This window comes from Solanum tuberosum, unplaced genomic scaffold (assembly GCF_000226075.1).
Source record: "Solanum tuberosum cultivar DM 1-3 516 R44 unplaced genomic scaffold, SolTub_3.0 scf00048, whole genome shotgun sequence".
NCBI classification, from domain to species: Eukaryota; Viridiplantae; Streptophyta; class Magnoliopsida; order Solanales; family Solanaceae; genus Solanum; species Solanum tuberosum.
Genome location: NW_006238976.1, coordinates 1,000,608 through 1,017,942, shown reverse-complemented (window position 1 = coordinate 1,017,942; position 17,335 = coordinate 1,000,608). Strand labels below are relative to the sequence as shown.

Below are 17,335 nucleotides of genomic sequence, written 5' to 3'. Positions count from 1 at the left end.
CGATAAGTTTTTGGTACTATGTGTATTTTCTGCATATGGTCTCTAGTTTGAGTTAAAATGGATAACAAGTCTTGAATCCATCTCTGATTATGGCGAAAGACTAACAAAAGTCCTGATTAGGAAACCCTAATTATTTATACTAGACAAATTAAGTTGCTGTGATGGTAACCTCTTAACATCAAAAAAGACATTTCACTACATCACGAGACTGATCAAATCTACCATCCGATTCAGGAGATCTATTCAAATATGCTAAGCACCAAATTTTTATTACAATATGTCATGAAGAAACCAAACATTCTAGTACATATACAGTAAAAATTAGTCTCATCAAACATTAAACCAATCTAAAACAAACCTCTTCTCAAACTATATATACAAAACATTGGACTTGACCAACTATTTTTGTCACTCAACTTGGCAAATAAACTAGTCACCAAAAGTGAGAACCAACACAAACAAACACTAATTTGGTGAAAATTAAAACAAGACAAAACTTTATTAATACTATTCACTCATTTTATCAAAGCTCAACTACTATAACACTAATATTGTCTTTACTTCCCTTAGCAATAGCCAACTCGGCTAAAAGTGCGGCGGCATCCGCCGCACTGTCTCGTTCGGAGAACTTCCTCCGAATCTGTCCGAGACATTTTCTTGCGACGTCGCACGTGACTTCGTTGGACACAACATCCCATAAACCATCTGTGCCAATTACTATGAATTCGTCCAATTCGTTACGTTTGTACACTGTCACTTCTGGCTCTGGTATCACAAATGATTTTAGACAATCATCACCTGTTTAATTGAAACAAATTCCAATGATATTTTGAACTAACTTTTACATGCATCGTTTGGTACGCAAAATAAGATGAAATGTACGTATCAGGATTTAAGTCTAAAATATATCCGATGATTGAATAGAATTATATTTGTCTACTAAATGTTGTATAAATCTTATTTCGTTCAACTTGAGATTATTGTCTCATCTCTCATATGGAATAAATTAATCCAATAATTATAATTTCAGAATAATTTAGTTCACGTGTCAAATGATTTTGACGAGGGAGCAACACGTGTCAATAATGCCTTTAATGTAGCTTATCCGAATTCCGACAAGTGTCACTAACCTACAAATGGACCAATTGTTCATCGACACCTGTTTCAACTTATGATGAGTGTCTCCCTCCGTCTCAATAAGTAGTGTTTTTACCTCGGACACATTCCTTAAGAAAATTATTCACTTTTAAAAAAGTTTTAAAAAAATGCTTAATTATCTTATCCTTTAATTAAATGCTTTAACAACAAAGGTAAAATAAGTATAAAATATTAAATTATATCTTAAATTTTTATAACTGGACAAGTAAAAATAAATGGAGACGTAATTTCAGAAGTGGATAAAAATTTGTACCTATGGATCTTGAAGTAGCAAGGATTCCTTGAACTCTATAACCATTCAAATTTAGAATTTTACCACCTGCTGCTTCTACCCTTTTCTTCTCATCTGATCTATCAGGCTACATAAAAAAAATTATACATGCACAAATAAATTTGAATAATATTGATATAATTTGAACCTATTATATAATAAAAATATGTAGTATATGTCTTGATTTCAAATAACTATATATAATTTTTAGACTATCAGTATATAGAAATTAAATTTTTGTGACTCAATGAGTCTTAGTAACAAATCATGTAAGGGTAATGGCAAAAGATGCTTGTACTCTTAACCACCAAACATAATTTAGGTGATAGATCCTAAATTTCGAGTTTAAATTATGAAAATAAGGAAATTTCCTAACTAGTCATTCGACGCATATATAAATTAGTTAGTAAATTTAAAGTACGATAAAAAATAAAGTGAAGTGGAATTGTTGTAAAGGAGAATGTCTCTAGTAGTGATGCGTGTTGCTCTGACCCCATGTAGTGTTTTTGATTATTACATGAATAAAGTGCGTTGATTGTTGATCTATTGCTATCCTTTCTTCTTTTCTACTCAGATCTACAAAAAAATCATTAAAAATTAGAAAAATGACTTACCTTATGGTCATTAGACAAGGGTATAGCAACACCACGACTACAAAGTATAGCCCTACAATCGCCACAATTAGCTACCACTATTTCTTCTTTCCCCACTATCACCACCACCGCCGCAGACCCCACCGTCTTCCTTCCATCCTCAAATCTACCATCCTCATACCCCACTGTCGTATTCCCTTCTCTCATAACTTCATTATCCATCTTCGAAAAACACGTCACCATCACTTTTTCCCAATCCACTTGACTACTGTTACCACTATCATTATCATCAGTATCATTATCATCATCATTATTATTATTATTATTATTATTCATTAATTTTCTCTTGGCGTTTAATAACTCCTCCTCGAGTACATAATCTAAACGATCACGACATGCCTGTGAAACCCTAGACCCTCCATGACCATCATACGCTCCGAAAAACACAAACTCATTATTCGCTATTTTAATCGACGCTTTTATAGCGTCTTCCATCACTCTCCTCCGTCCGATCATCGATATACATCCATATTTCAACTCTATATTATCATGTGGAATTTTAACAACAGTACTACTACTACCCATCGAGCTCGACTCGATAGCATTAGTAGTAGTAGTACTATTAGACGAACTTTTATCAATCGGTTCATTTTCCCTTAGGCGAAAACGTTTTTTAGGGATAAAATCCCCGTCCTGATCTCGATAAGCTGAAGCTGCGCCATCTTCATCGGATGAATTTGTAGAAGTCATGATACGTTGTTGAAGTTGTTGTCTTTTATGGTACGATTTAAGAATTCTTTTGTGAAAGACATCTCTTGGCTTATTATTTCCTGGATCTGATACCATTATAATTCTACACTTAATAATAATTATTATTATAATACATGTTATAATAATATTGGTAGTATATTTTTTGGTACTTGATGTGTGTATATAATGTAGTAGGAAGTAGTAACCTTGAACTAGACAAATGAGAGAATTTTAATACAAAGTTTGCATTATGGTTACGTAGGGTGGTGGGGGTGGAGGTGGGGGTGGGGTGGAAGAAGGAGAAGCTAAAAAAATAATCAAGTGGCTTAAGGGCTGTTTGGTTAATGGCAAGTTATACATGATAAATAATGCATGAATTATTTAAAAAAATAAAAATTACACGTTTTGTTTGTTTTTTAAAGAAAAAATTGCTTAGTATAATTTGCCATTTTAATTCTTTGAATCTTTGCATGAAATAATATGCAAATTCCTATAATTATATATGACAACAAAAATGCCAACCAAACCATACATATAACAATTAGACATCTATGATCTAACAGACATTTTCTATAACAACATTTCATTATAACATGATTATATTATATACAATTAATTTTTTTATGTTATATTATATTATATGTTCTCTTTAATTGTAAATTAGGAAAAAAAGAAGGGAAAATGATCTAAAAAATACTTTAACTCTTATCTGAAAAGCTAACAAATGAAACACGGAAATAATATATTTAATCGAACGCTAATATGACGAGTAAAAGTGAACGGAGAAAATACGAAAATAATATATTCAGCCGAACGCCGGACACCCGCAATTTGTAATTGCTACGTGTAAATATGAGAGGCAAATAGTGCATATACGTGTCATCTCACCTTGCCACCTTTCCCTCTTTGTCACCAATGACATATTCCCCTTAAAGGCATCGTTTGGTTGCAAAAATAGATATTTATTTTTTAAAAATTAGAGACAGAGTCAAAATTTAAAATTTATGAGTATAAAATTCTAATCTTTTTTAAATTTTTAGGTTTTAAATTAATAATTTGATATTTATATAAAGAATTTCTTACTATAAATTCAGAATCTCAAACAAAAATTACCGAGCTCGTAGCTAATACTCTGGATCCGCCCCTATCCCTACCATCTTAATTGTATTTTTTTTAGGGAAAAGGGTCTGAAAAATACTCCAACTTTGGTCGAAATTGTTGTTACGATACCAAACTTTATGGAAGACCTTTTACCCCCCTACACTATTTAATAGTGTATTTTAAAGGTATATATGTGCCCATGTGGACACATTACTATTTAAAATGATGCAATATTTATGATGTCCACGTAGGCACATATATACCTTTAAAATATACTATTAAATAGTACAGGGGTAAAAGGTCCTTTCCAAAGTTTGGTATCGTAACAACAATTTCGACCAAAGTTGGAGTATTTTTCAGACCCTTTTCCCTAAAAAAAATACAATTAAGATGGTAGGGATAGGGGCGGATCCAGAGTATTAGCTACGAGCTCGGTAATTTTTGTTTGAGATTCTGAATTTATAGTAAGAAATTCTTTATATAAATATCAAATTATTAATTTAAAACCTAAAAATTTAAAAAAGATTAGAATTTTATACTCATAAATTTTAAATTTTGACTCTGTCTCTAATTTTTAAAAAATAAATATCTATTTTTGCAACCAAACGATGCCTTTAAGGGGAATATGTCATTGGTGACAAAGAGGGAAAGGTGGCAAGGTGAGATGACACGTATATGCACTATTTGCCTCTCATATTTACACGTAGCAATTACAAATTGCGGGTGTCCGGCGTTCGGCTGAATATATTATTTTCGTATTTTCTCCGTTCACTTTTACTCGTCATATTAGCGTTCGATTAAATATATTATTTCCGTGTTTCATTTGTTAGCTTTTCAGATAAGAAACTCGTACACTTAATTAACAGCTCAATTTTAAAACTAAGAAAATTAGAATATTTTGTTGTGTATTTTTATCCTTCACGTCAGACACAATAATAATATATTCATTATAATTTCATACATAAATGAAGTTTGAAAATTTTAATACTAGCCTTATCTCCAACCTTATAAAGGTAAAGATCGAGTGTGTTTTCGATAGACTCTAGCTTGAATAAGTTTATCAAAAATCAAATACAAGTATGTAACATAAATACAATATCGAAAAAGTTTTATTGAAAATAACTAAGAAAAAAATAAATATAGTAATAAAAAATAATACGATAATCGAAGTAAATAAAATACCGCTATATATTTTCTGATTTTTAACTAAACAATGTTTTCAAATTTTTCTGTTTTTTTTCTAGCAAACTATATTTATATTTTTCCAGTGCAATATGGACCTCAAGTTCAATATCCAATAAAATGTAGATCAATATGCTGATAATGGATGATTTATGAGTTTTTGAAGAAAAAAAAAGTTTGATATAAAAAAAAGACAACTACGTACTAAAGTATAATTCTTGCAAGAATTTTTCAAATCGTTAGATAATATATTTAATATTAATCATCATTTTTAGGAGTTTACTAAATTTTAAATGAATATAAATAAAAATAAACGAAGGAATAAAATGTTATTTTTATTTTTGGGAAGGTTCGATTTATTATTATTACTATATGATAGACAAGTGTGAATTTTGATGAAGAAAATTCAGCAAACTTATATGAAAATTGGTGCACCTAATTCGTGTCACTCTACCTTAAATCCTGTGGACTATACAAGCCATTTGCTTATACTTGCATGTTCTTTGTTTTTCTAAATTTAGTTTGATGTTCAAAAAAACAAATTTGCTATTGTCATTCCCAAACTCAAATTGACCACTTGTTCATATTTTATCTTATGTCCCACCTTATGCAAAATAAAATTGAGTGAATAGTTGCGAGTTTTTATTTTTGCGAGTTTTACATCTAAACTATCTCACTTTAAAAAAGATGAGGCCATGAACTACCATGAATTCGTTGTGCTATGTAAATTCATTTTTACGAGTTTTTTTTATTTTTCATGCTCCTTTCAGTATATCGTATATTCGATCAAGGTCCTTTTAATTTAAAGGAAGTTATAGTAGGAGAGATGGAATATGGGGGGAGAGGTAACAAGAACACATAATAGTTTAGGTATAAAATTTACAAAATAATAATTATTTAGTTATTTAACAATTCTTTTTTAAAAAAATGATTATTAATTAGTATTACTTTATAACTTTATACATAATAGAAGCATTGTCTTTTCTAAATCTTTTATCTATATAGACGGTTTAGTGAACTAATGAATCAATGGGGTTGCATTTGTTATCTTTATTGAGTAATTAAGAATCAAAATAAATACAAATAATAGTTCGAGACACATAGATAAAGTCGAAATTTCAATTTGTTTTCAAATTAACTTGAAGAGTATTTAGAATCCAATATAAGTAGTACTAAAATAAAAAAATTAAGCATACCAATTGCCATGAGAGGATTAATACACGACTAAAGATTCTTGGATTTTCAACAAAGAAATAACTTTTTAGAAATATATTTGACAAAAAATTTTTGTTCGAAATTCACATTTTTTTAATGATCATCATGCTAGATATGTCATGGCACAAGTGGATTTTGTATGGGCAAGGATGCTATTGTCTCCCTCTAGAGATATAATTTTACGTGTCTTAGAATTGATTTTACTGATATCAGAATAATATATTTTTATTCACTTTAAAATAAAATCAATTGAATTGAAAAAAATCCGAATAGACATAAACAAAAGAAGAATCAATTACTCCAATGAAGAAATTAAAGTATTAATTATAATTAATAATAAATATTAAAGACAAATTAACATATGTTTGATATTTAAGGAATCAAAAGAGGCAAATTTCCAAATTTATATAAATAATATTTGATTCGATACGAAGTTCAATTTTAAGTTAATTTAATTGAAAAACATTGCATCAAAATCTAAGATTTGAGTAGGTTAATATGTCTAAATTGTTGAAAATTTTGGAAGTCGTAGAAAAATATACAATGGAGTCAAATAAAAGAAATACGTAGATGTAATTTTCCATTTATTTACTTAAAATAATTTGTCTTTATTTTATGCACATCATAAATTTTTGAATTCCAAAATAGTCTTCTAAAAAAGAGATAAATAAGTTAGAGACTACTTTTTTGAATACGACGTAATACATTCGTATATATATTATAGAAATAAAATAATTTTGCCCTCTTTGTTTTACTAAATTTGATTTTTGGGTGAGGTGTATATCATCATAATGTAAGAAGACAGTTTTTAGTATGACTAGCTCAACCTTTTACGTGTTTCAATTTGTTTTTTTATAATACTTAGTAAAAATTGTTTTTGGTAGAATTTTACGAGATATATTATTATCATTATTGGTTATTATTCATAATTATCTTTCACACTAACATTTATGTCCATAACATTACTACTATTATACGGAGCAAACTTCTTTCTACTATTGGATCAAGCGTATGTTTAATAATACTAGTAATAATATAATAACAATACATGGATTCGTCCACATCCTTTCTAAGAAGTTTTGGGTTCGAATTTAGAATATAAAAAAGAAAATTACAACTAATTAAACTACAAAGTGAGTATCAAACATTAAGTGAGAAATTAATTAATTTTATATACAGTGGCGGATAAAAAAATGTATGGATTCAATTTATATGAACTTAGTATTTTTCATACAAAACTTAAAAAGTATATCAAAGAAAAATCTCAAAAAAAAAAAGTTAGTAAATAATAGATTATGAACTCACGATTATCCTTCCTTGACCAGTGACTACACGTTATCTTAACTAGTAAGAGGTTTAGAATTGTTAGTACTGTACTCTCAGTTAAATTTATAATATTTTTAAGAGTTATAGATTATATATTTCTTAGGATAACTTTTAATTCATTAAAAGAAAAATTTATGAGACAATAGATTAGAGTGAAAGGAACTTGGATGATTTGGTGCCTTGTTTTTGTGAGTTTTTTTTTTTATCAAGATTTAGATTTTAGTGGATAACTTTTATATTCCTTAGGACTTTTATTTAGATGATTTGAGATACTTTAACTCTACATAATTAATAATATAAAAGTCTTCTCTTCTAATATTATAGTCTGTTAGATAAAATGATTCACACAATTTACTATAGTAAAATAGGTAAAAATTCAAAATTTGAGCCGTGCTGTCATTTATTAACAACGAAGTTAACAAAAAGCTAAGCGAAATGACAAATTCATTTTATCACATTCAAAAAAAATAAAATCATTACTCTTAATAACTAAACGTTTTAAAATTTAATTAGTTCAACTTGATAAATAAATGTATCAGAGTGTTTAACTTCAATATAATACTTTTTAATACGAGTTTAAATTTAATCGAGCTTCAATAAGAATACGAAATACTTTACATGATTTTATTTTTAAAAAGAAACTTCTAAAAGTAAAAAAAACTATTCAGCTGAATTTAATTAGTCAAGCTTGATAAATAAATGTATTGGATACGACGAAAGCGTTTTAATTATGATATGAGACTTTCTAATGTAAACTTAAATTTAATCAACCTCAATAAGAATATGAAACACTTGACGGAAATTTTATTTTATTTTTTTAAAAAAATCTTGCTGGACAAGTACTTTTGGTTTTTGTTAAGACTTACCAGTTTCATTGAAAACTCCGATCAATTTCCGATCTGAAAAATGGATAGCCAACTGGTTGAGATGTGCATGGAATCGGCGACGGAGAGTCTTGACGCCGTCGAAGCGTGGCGGAGACAGCGGCGGACACTGGAAATGATGCCTTCTCACCTCGCCGAAGCTCTTCTTCACCGTCTTCTTCGCCGTCGTCTCCTCTTCCCGTCTTTACTCGAGTATATCCTAATTACGACTTAATCCTTTCATATTTTTTCTGTACGCTTAATTAAATTTTGCACTGTCCTGTAATTAGCATCATTTGATTTTTCAGTATACGTAATTACTGTAATTTGCCACTGTCCTGAAATTACAAGCAAAATGTGATTTCTCATAATCTAGCAGTTGTGGAGCAGCTCAATTTGTAATTAATGTGAATCCAGAAAAAATAATTTTATGGTTTTGGAAATTCCTGATACTGCATAGCAACTGTTTCCTAAAGTCAAAATCAATCTGTGCATAGTTTGATTTCACACATTTGGTGAGATTGATAGTTTAAAAGGGAAAATGATATTGATGATTTAGTGTGTAGATAGTTTAAAAGGGAAAATGGCATTTAGTGTGTAGATAATTGATGAACAAAATGGCATGTGACAAAACTCAATAGAAAATGGGAGAATAGAAATGATGAGTGTATAGATGCAAGTGAAAGAGTTGCATTGCTTGATATTTTGGTCATGTCTTTTTGTTATATAGGCGCTCCAACCAGAGGCGTATGTAGCATTATAGTCAGGGGTTCAATCGAACCCATAACTTTTGACGCGGAGCATAAATTTATGCGTAACAATTTACTAGAATCGCAATTAATAGTAGATATGAACTTATAACTTTAAAAACATAATGGGTTCAATGCTAGTAATCTTAAACTTGAACTACTAGAGTTTAAATCTTGGATCCGAATCTGCCTCCCACCATTGAGTCTAAATTTATAGAAAGTTTATAATTGCTTAATGTGGTGGCTGGCAGGGGTGGACCCATGTACAGACTACCGGCTGCTCGATCACCCATTGTCCCCGAAATAAATTATTTATATCTATATAAAAACTGCTTGAAAAAAAATATATATTAACCCAATAGAACCCAGTGAACCAGAAACCTAATGGGTGCTTTGGTAGGGTGGCTTGTTTGAAGGCAGTATTTTGGGGGAAGTAAGGGTTCGATTCTTAGGCGATATGATTGTTTTACAAGTCCGAGTAATCTTTAACTGATTTTTCCGTGTTCTTTTTCTTTTTACTTTCTTTGTTAACTTAACTTTTAGTTTTTTATTTCCTTTATGTTTATGTAATTTCTTGTCACATAGAAAGAGAAAAAAATCAGCGTTCAATCACTTTACTTTTTTTTGCAAAGAGTGAAAAGTTATTTATTTATTTCTAAAAATAATGGTAATATTAATCAGAATTAACTTTCTAAATTATCACATTTAAACAGTTGTGCACTTATAATATGTCATTTGTAGTAACTTTATATCAAACGAAGTGAGCACCCGCGAGCCAAAAATCCTGAATACAGCACTAGTGGCTGGGTATTATAAAGCACCATATTTGCATTGGCCTGAGCAAAAGACATATATATCTGCAGGATATTGGTCGTGCAATGATGTAAAATGCTCTTCACATCCTTGAAACTGCTCTAATATTTTTTTGGATCTAAATAGATCAATACTTTTTGTTAATGCTATCTAGCTCTAACATCAAGAAGGCTTGAGATTCATTTTTTGTTTCTCTTATATATTTTCCGTGGCGCTATGAGGAGGGAGGGTGGTGTGTGTTGTGGTTCAAATTTATTGCTTTCTTAGTGAAATGAGACTCCTAATGTAGAACTTCTGTGATGCAATGATGATAGTACTATCATCTTATTATTTTTATAACTAAGAATCGTCTTAGCTATGTGATTGTAAAGCTGATGTTTTATCCTGCGGGGTGGCCTAGTGATTTGGGCTTGGGACTTCCATGTTGGAGATCTCATGTTCGAAACTCCTTTCCAGCTAAAGCAAGGGGTTTGCCTTCTGGGTTGAGCTTGTTGCACTGGGCTTGCATAGTGCGGGTTACCTCTCAGGTGCGAGCTATTACATAGGAGCGGGGGTTTTACCCTGTGCGCACTCAAAGGACAATGGCTGACAATGGCTGTGGGTTTTCCTTGTCATCAAAAAAAAAAATGATGTTTTCCCATAATCTTACTAAATTCTTCAACAATGTGACATCAAAATATATTGTCTGCTTAAGCTAAGGACTTCTTTCTTCCATGTGTTTATCTTCTCCAGAAGCTGATATATATTTTCCTGTGCAGAGTGTTTAAATTTTGTGTCGACAGGATCGACTTAAGGGGAGAGAGTTATGTGGATGCAGAGTGGATGGCATATATAGGTGGTTTTGAGCACTTGCATTCTCTAAATTTATCAGATTGTAACAAAATTAACAGTTCAGCCATTTGGGCTATTACAGGTAACCTTTAATTTGACCTCCAATTTTCTTTTGATAAATGTGACTAACCTAGCTAAGTTTCTGTTATATTCTCCTCTAAATCTGTTATTTCTTTGTTTTTAGACGTAGTTCACAATTAATTATGACACTTTAAATGTTTACTTATAGAGCTATGTTTTTGTTTTCATCAGGAATGACAAACTTAAAGGAGCTTGACCTCTCCAGGTGCTCGAAGATTACTGATGCTGGAGTTAGACATCTAACAACCATCCCAAGTTTGGAAAAGTTGTGGATTCCAGAAACAGGTGTCACAGCTGATGGTGTCATACTCCTGACTTCGTTAACCAACTTATCTTTGTTAGATTTGGGAGGCCTGCCTGTATCTGATTCGGCTCTGTGTAATCTTAAGGTAGACATCTACCGTTCACACGTCTTTAGTATCTTGTCTTTCTTCTCCCCCACCCTTTCCTTATGGTGTATCAAAGGCATATTCCTCTTTAACCTTGGGAGTGTTAGGTTGAGAGTTACGTGTGCCATGCCTTATTTCTCTTTATTCTATGTTTTGTGTCCTTTCCAAAGAGAATACATATGCATACTTATTATAGATACTCAACATTACTCGCCGCATTTATTTCCCGTCCACGAACTAGCTCTTTGTTTGCAAATCAGGGAAAAGAAAGGAGGGGAAGCTTGAAATATTTTGCTTCTCTTTTTATTTAATCAAGAGAAAAAAATTGAGGAAAAGCTTGAAATTTCTCCTCTTTTTTGATTTGCAGAAAAGGTCAAAAGAAAAAAAAATTAGTAGCAGAGGAGTGAGATTGCTTACCATTTGGGAGCACTTCTTTTGATTTTGAAAGAAATCAGCTAACAGTTTTTCTCTTTCCTTTAAAACCAAATAAGAGGATAGAACAGAGTTTTCCTTCTTTGATTACTTTTTCCTTGGTTACAAAAAAGCACACGGTGAGAAAAGATGCTTTAAGCTTGGCGTGCCCACTAAACGAAACTGCTATTGATTGTTTTTTAATCATTTCGTCCATTACTTATTTATAATGTTTGAACTTTTTCATGATCAATGACACATTTTATGGATCTGGAAGGTTCTCAGGAAACTACAACATTTGGATATTTGGGGGAGTGAAGTATCAAACAAAGGAGCATCTCATCTTAAATGGTTCCTGAAATTGAGTTCTCTGAATTTGGCCTGGACCAAGGTCACTATGTTTCCGGGTCTGCCTTCTCTTGCATGCCTAAACATGAGCAATTGTACGATACATTCTATATTCGAAGGAGAAGGACAGCAAGCTCTTCTTACAAAGCTTATTCTGTCTGGAGCAACCATAAAAGATGTCTCTGAAGCTTTCCTACACCTTGAAACATCTTCCCTCTCTCATCTGGATCTTTCCAATTCATCTCTTAATTCGTTCTGTTTTCTGCCATATATGAGAATGATATCAGATTTAGATCTCAGTGGTACATCTGCAGGAGATGAGTCAGTTGAACACATTGCATTTGTAGGTCAAAATTTGCGTCATCTAAATCTCAGCCGGACAAAATTAAGCTCTGCAGGACTCGGAACCTTAGCTGGGTTTGTTCCCAATCTTGAAACTTTATTGTTATCTTACACAGCCATTGACGATTCTGCTATTCCCTTCATGAGCATCATGCCTTTGCTAAAATATATCAATATGAGTGGTACAAATATCAGAGGTATATAATATGCTCTTCTCCTCGATATTCCCTGCACTTCTTTAACTTAGTTTTTTTTTTTGTGGTCCCCAATTTCTCTGTAATTGGAAACTAGATAGCTGTACAGGGTGCTTAAATACTTGAAGACAACACCATGATATCAATGTGTATCCCACACTCTAGGCTAGACTATTACAAGGTGAACAGACCCTGGTAATTTGAACGAGTAACTTTCGGGGAAGTAATCGATGAATTGTAGAATCAACTTTGTGGTGAAAATCATTTAAAATAAGATCAAGTTGAGCTTGAAATTAATTTTCGGATTTGTAAGTAGAGTGGAACTTGAAGTAGCAATTTGGTTGCCTATTGAGGGAGATATTTTTCCTGTAGGGTCAGAATAACATTTGTCGCTTCCCTCTTAACTCACATTGTTGCATAATCTACCACAATGTCAGGTATTTCCAATGAGATGGACTCGGATCCTAATTGTATTTCGTCACTGTCCGGGTTGACTAGTCTTGAACATTTGGAGAGATTGGATTTGGAGGAGACTCGAATCAAGGATTCAGCTTTGGCTCCTTTGCCGAGCTTTCGTAAATTGAGCCATTTATTTTTACGGAGTGGTTCCCTTGCTGACACCACTTTGCATCAGTTGTCATCTATTACAAGCTTGGTAACCCTAGGGATTCGTGATGGTGTGCTCACTAATACCGGGATCGATGTGTTCAACCCTCCACCACCTATGAAGATTCTTGATCTCAGGGGTTGTTGGCTGATGACGGAGGATGCTCTGTTGTCATTTCAGCAAAGGCATCCTCAAATTGAAGTAAGGCATGATCTTCTTAGTATTGCATTGGTGAAAAGGTTATCTGTTAGCTCACCTTTGTCCCAAGCGACTCCATGGACCAAACTATACAAAAACAAGAAGGGAGGGTCATCAACATCTCCCCTTAGATCTATCAGAGATGGTTTTCTTGGTAAGGCATTGTCAAACCTATCTTGGTCTAAAATACGCTATTCTTTTTCCTGTCTGACATTCCTTCTTTTCATTATGTGAAAACTAGATCAAAGATTGAAGTACACCAATGAAGAACTACTTGCAATGAGGTTTGACTCTACCTCTATTTCCAGAGACAATGTTGTTCAGATACCTCATGAGTTAGCAAATGATGGATAATTTCTTGGATTCATCTCATGTGCGTATTCTATTACCTGTCGATAGTAGTTCTTGAGTTTCTTTTTCAATGTCGAAATTCTAATATTTCTTTTTTGAATGATGCAGTGAGTAACTCAGAATGCTAAATGTCCAGGCTGTTGTAACGTGCCATTTGCTTGTTACTTTTTATGTTACTCAGATTACCATCCGTTTTGAAATACAAGTACAAGACTATCTATGATAGTTCTAAAGCTCCCAAATGCTGGTATTGCATGGAAACCTTCGAGACTAGATGTTTATTAGCTATGATTCTGGTTATTTTTGTAGCTATCTGTTGTATTTTACAATTTCTTGATCATTCTGGTAACATTATTTATAATGTATACTAACCCAGAAATGTTGTCTTCTTTTCTTGAGATTGTGCATTCTTGAATTTGCACAAGTTAAAGAACTATCATGTTTCGAGTGATTATTACAATTTTTGTGCAATGCTTGTATAGACGAAGCGCTTCGTTTCAGATCAATTCTCCATAGCGATTGGTTTTTATCAACCCTCTCGGGTGAAAAACTATAATAACTATATATATGACGATTCAACAAACCTAATATAAGTCCACAAGTTAGAGTTTAGTTAGGGTAGGATATACGCAAATCTTATTTGATCTTTACAGGATGGAAAGGTTGTTTCCACTAGCTCAAAACAAAAGCTATCGAAGCAGGGTATCAAGAAACACAACACTAGTGCTTTGAACAATGACGATAATTTATCTGATATTAGTATTTGATAACAATCTTTTAAACCATGAAGTTGCACTTTTGAGCTAAATAAATAATACTGAACATAAAATAAACAAATTCACTTGTACTACAGTCAAACCCAGTTTAATAAAACAACTCCATCATCTTCATGTGATATATACAGTACCAACAACAACAAAAAAAGAAGATAAATTAATATTGAAAGATCAAAAGTAAAAAAAGGGACAGGTAACTTCAGCTGTTAGGTTCATTTGGTACCCTTGTACATGTTGTCAATCACATCCTGCACAATGTAAAATCAAAATCAGGCAAGAACACGAATTATTACGTCGGCTCGACCACTTGGGCCGACCTTAGGCTGACACTCCTCCCGAGATAATATTCTAGCAAAAAAATTGGCTTCAGGATTGGATATGCTCCACACGAATGCAGGCCACAAATAACTTATGCCAGGCTAGACCACTTGGGCCGATCTTAGGCTGGCACTACTCCGAGTGCAATGGAGGTCATCAGCCTAGGCCATGAGCCTTCTTGATCGCCCATTGACCATGTCCAGTTAAGTAATATTCTAGTAGAAAGATGGAATAGAAATGGAACATGACAAATGATTGCTCACCAACATTCACCAGTAGGTTAAAGATAAATTTACCTTATAGTATTTGAACAACTGGGGTCTTTTCTTCTTGAATGTTGGAGTTAGAAGGTCTCGTTCCATGTCAAATGGAAGAGGATCAAGGTGTACAGCTTTTATGAACTCAAAGCCCTTCAGCTGCAAAAAGTTTATATCTAAATAGGATGTTCTGCTTCTTTTACGCGTACACTATGCTTGTACTATGGATAAAGCAGCAACAACAACAAGGAGAACTAACCTTCTTTTCTTTTCCAGTTTTTGCAAGCTCTCCAACTATATACTCTTTCACTTTCACATTTTCACACAAGGAAGCAAAATCCCCAGATATGCCATTATGTTCAGCCCAGTGTTCAATTGCTCGTTCGTTTGGGTTAATAACAGCAACAAGGAAAGACTCAAAACTGTTTCCGTATATCCATATCTGGAGGCGAGGTAGACAGAGAAATGAGTCCACTTTCATGTCTAACACGAATAAGACTATATGTAACTAGTTATCAGAGTATCTAATGCTAGAAACATCAGTAGTTTGCACATTAAGGCTAGATGCAGTCTACTTTGTATATGCATATTTTTTCGGTCAAGCTGGACCATTCACGATAGATATAAAAGATGAAAATTGTTCTACCTTGTTCATGTAGAAAGCAGAAATTGCACAAATGAGTACATCAAAAGTAGATACATACCGAGTCAATAATAGGATTATCGCCATAGATATTCTCCAAATTTTCAACAGCAACATATTCACCTTGTGATAGCTTGAAAATGTTCTTCTTGCGATCAATTATTTTCAAGCTACCATTAGGTTGCCACTCGCCAACATCGCCTGAACAAAGATTTGTTAGAAGCAATGGTCATTTGAATTTTACTCCCTCCGTTTTATTTGTTTGTCTAGTTTTGACTTGGTATAGAATTTAAGAAAATAAAGAACTTTAAGTAATGGGACTATCCTAATAAGTTTTGAATCGTGTGGTCTAAAACTAAAGATATGTAGAATGTACAAAAATGTCCTTTAATCTTGTGGTCTTAAACATGCCACATGGAAAGTTAGAATTAAGGAATTGTTAAAAAATGAGGGAGAATTCTTTTTGAAACGGACTAAAATGAGAAGACAAACAAATTGAAACGGAGGGTGTATCTGGCAAGAAGAGATTTGTCAGTTCATATTCAACTAGAAAAAACAAACCTGTATGGAACCACCCATCAATCATGACTTCTTTTGTTAGGTCTTCACGCTTGAAATAGCCTGAAAAAAGAGTGTCCCCCCTCACGCATACTTCTCCACGTGGCGTGCTTGACAGAGCATCATATGACATTTCAGGGACGGACTCCAGGCACACATCCACGTTGGGCACTGGAGGACCAACCGTACCAAGCATATCGTAGTGGTTTGGTAGTGACACAAATGTACCAGCACATGTTTCAGTTAAACCTATATAAGAGTAGAAAGGAAAGATTCATTATATGTCTCATTAGTCATTAGTGAAGATTTACAAGAGATGCTCCCATCAATCAATTTTTATAAAGAGTTGTTTTTACATTCTAGCATCTTTGTTTGAGATGGAAGCTAATAACCAACAATTTCTTCATTCATATTTCAGCTAAACTCATAATATCTTGAAAGACAACATTTGGAGGGAACATGAATGAAGTGTCTAGTATAATTTGATAATTATAGGTCAATGGAACTGTCCTACTGAAAACATGACCCTAGATAGGAAGGAATGGAGGTTGAGAATTAGGGTAGAAGGTTAGTGAGACGTGAGTAGTTGAGTGTTGTCGCACTTCATGTGGGAGAGGTAGGGGGCTAGCCTCCTCTCATTTTCTCCTATTCGTAATATTATTTAGGAATCACATAATTTTGTTGTTCTTCAGTGTTTGTGTTTATTACCATCTGTTGCTCTATTTACTTTGTATTTAGTTTTTTTTTGCTGTCTATTTTTTTATAATCGTGCTTCGAATTCTTCTTTTCTTTTTGAGTCGAGGGTCTAGACGAAACAACCTCTATACCCCATAAAGGTAGGGGTAAGTTCTGCGTACATCCAACCCTCCCCTTCCACTTGTGGAATAGCTCTAGGTATGTTGTAGTTGGATATTTACTATCATGAGTCCCTATTTCTTTCTTCTCCTTCTTTCTTTGGGGTGGGGGTGGGGGGGGGGGGGTTGGGGGTGTGGTGGGGGGGTGGGGGGTAG

The 17,335-nt window shown here is 32.9% G+C and overlaps 3 protein-coding genes across 3 annotated transcripts in view; 1 reads left to right on the top strand and 2 right to left on the bottom strand.

Moving 5' to 3' along the window:
- Positions 1-523: 523 nt before the first annotated feature.
- LOC102581833 (probable protein phosphatase 2C 51) lies at positions 524-2,868 on the bottom strand. Its single transcript, XM_006343953.1, has 4 exons — positions 2,384-2,868; positions 2,044-2,299; positions 1,412-1,517; positions 524-798 (listed from the first exon to the last, which is right to left on the bottom strand). Exons 1-4 carry the CDS (start codon positions 2,866-2,868, stop codon positions 524-526), a joined length of 1,122 nt encoding a protein of 373 aa, XP_006344015.1.
- Positions 2,869-8,405: 5,537 nt separating this feature from the next.
- LOC102589186 (uncharacterized) lies at positions 8,406-14,230 on the top strand. The gene is made up of 7 exons (XM_006343801.2): positions 8,406-8,672; positions 10,780-10,934; positions 11,105-11,322; positions 12,011-12,620; positions 13,055-13,576; positions 13,664-13,795; positions 13,882-14,230. Exons 1-6 carry the CDS (start codon positions 8,503-8,505, stop codon positions 13,774-13,776), a joined length of 1,788 nt encoding a protein of 595 aa, XP_006343863.1. The 5' UTR covers positions 8,406-8,502; the 3' UTR covers positions 13,777-13,795; positions 13,882-14,230.
- A 347-nt stretch (positions 14,231-14,577) lies between these two features.
- Positions 14,578-17,335, bottom strand: part of LOC102588862 (long chain acyl-CoA synthetase 4-like) — a 10,483-nt gene continuing 7,725 nt past the window's right edge. The window contains exons 15-19 of the mRNA XM_006343800.2: positions 16,329-16,574; positions 15,829-15,968; positions 15,384-15,566; positions 15,164-15,283; positions 14,578-14,797 (exon numbers count right to left, since the gene is read on the bottom strand). Of these exons, the coding sequence (XP_006343862.1) occupies positions 14,762-14,797; positions 15,164-15,283; positions 15,384-15,566; positions 15,829-15,968; positions 16,329-16,574 (725 nt within the window). The 3' untranslated portion in view covers positions 14,578-14,761. The remainder of the gene's footprint in view (positions 14,798-15,163; positions 15,284-15,383; positions 15,567-15,828; positions 15,969-16,328; positions 16,575-17,335) is intronic.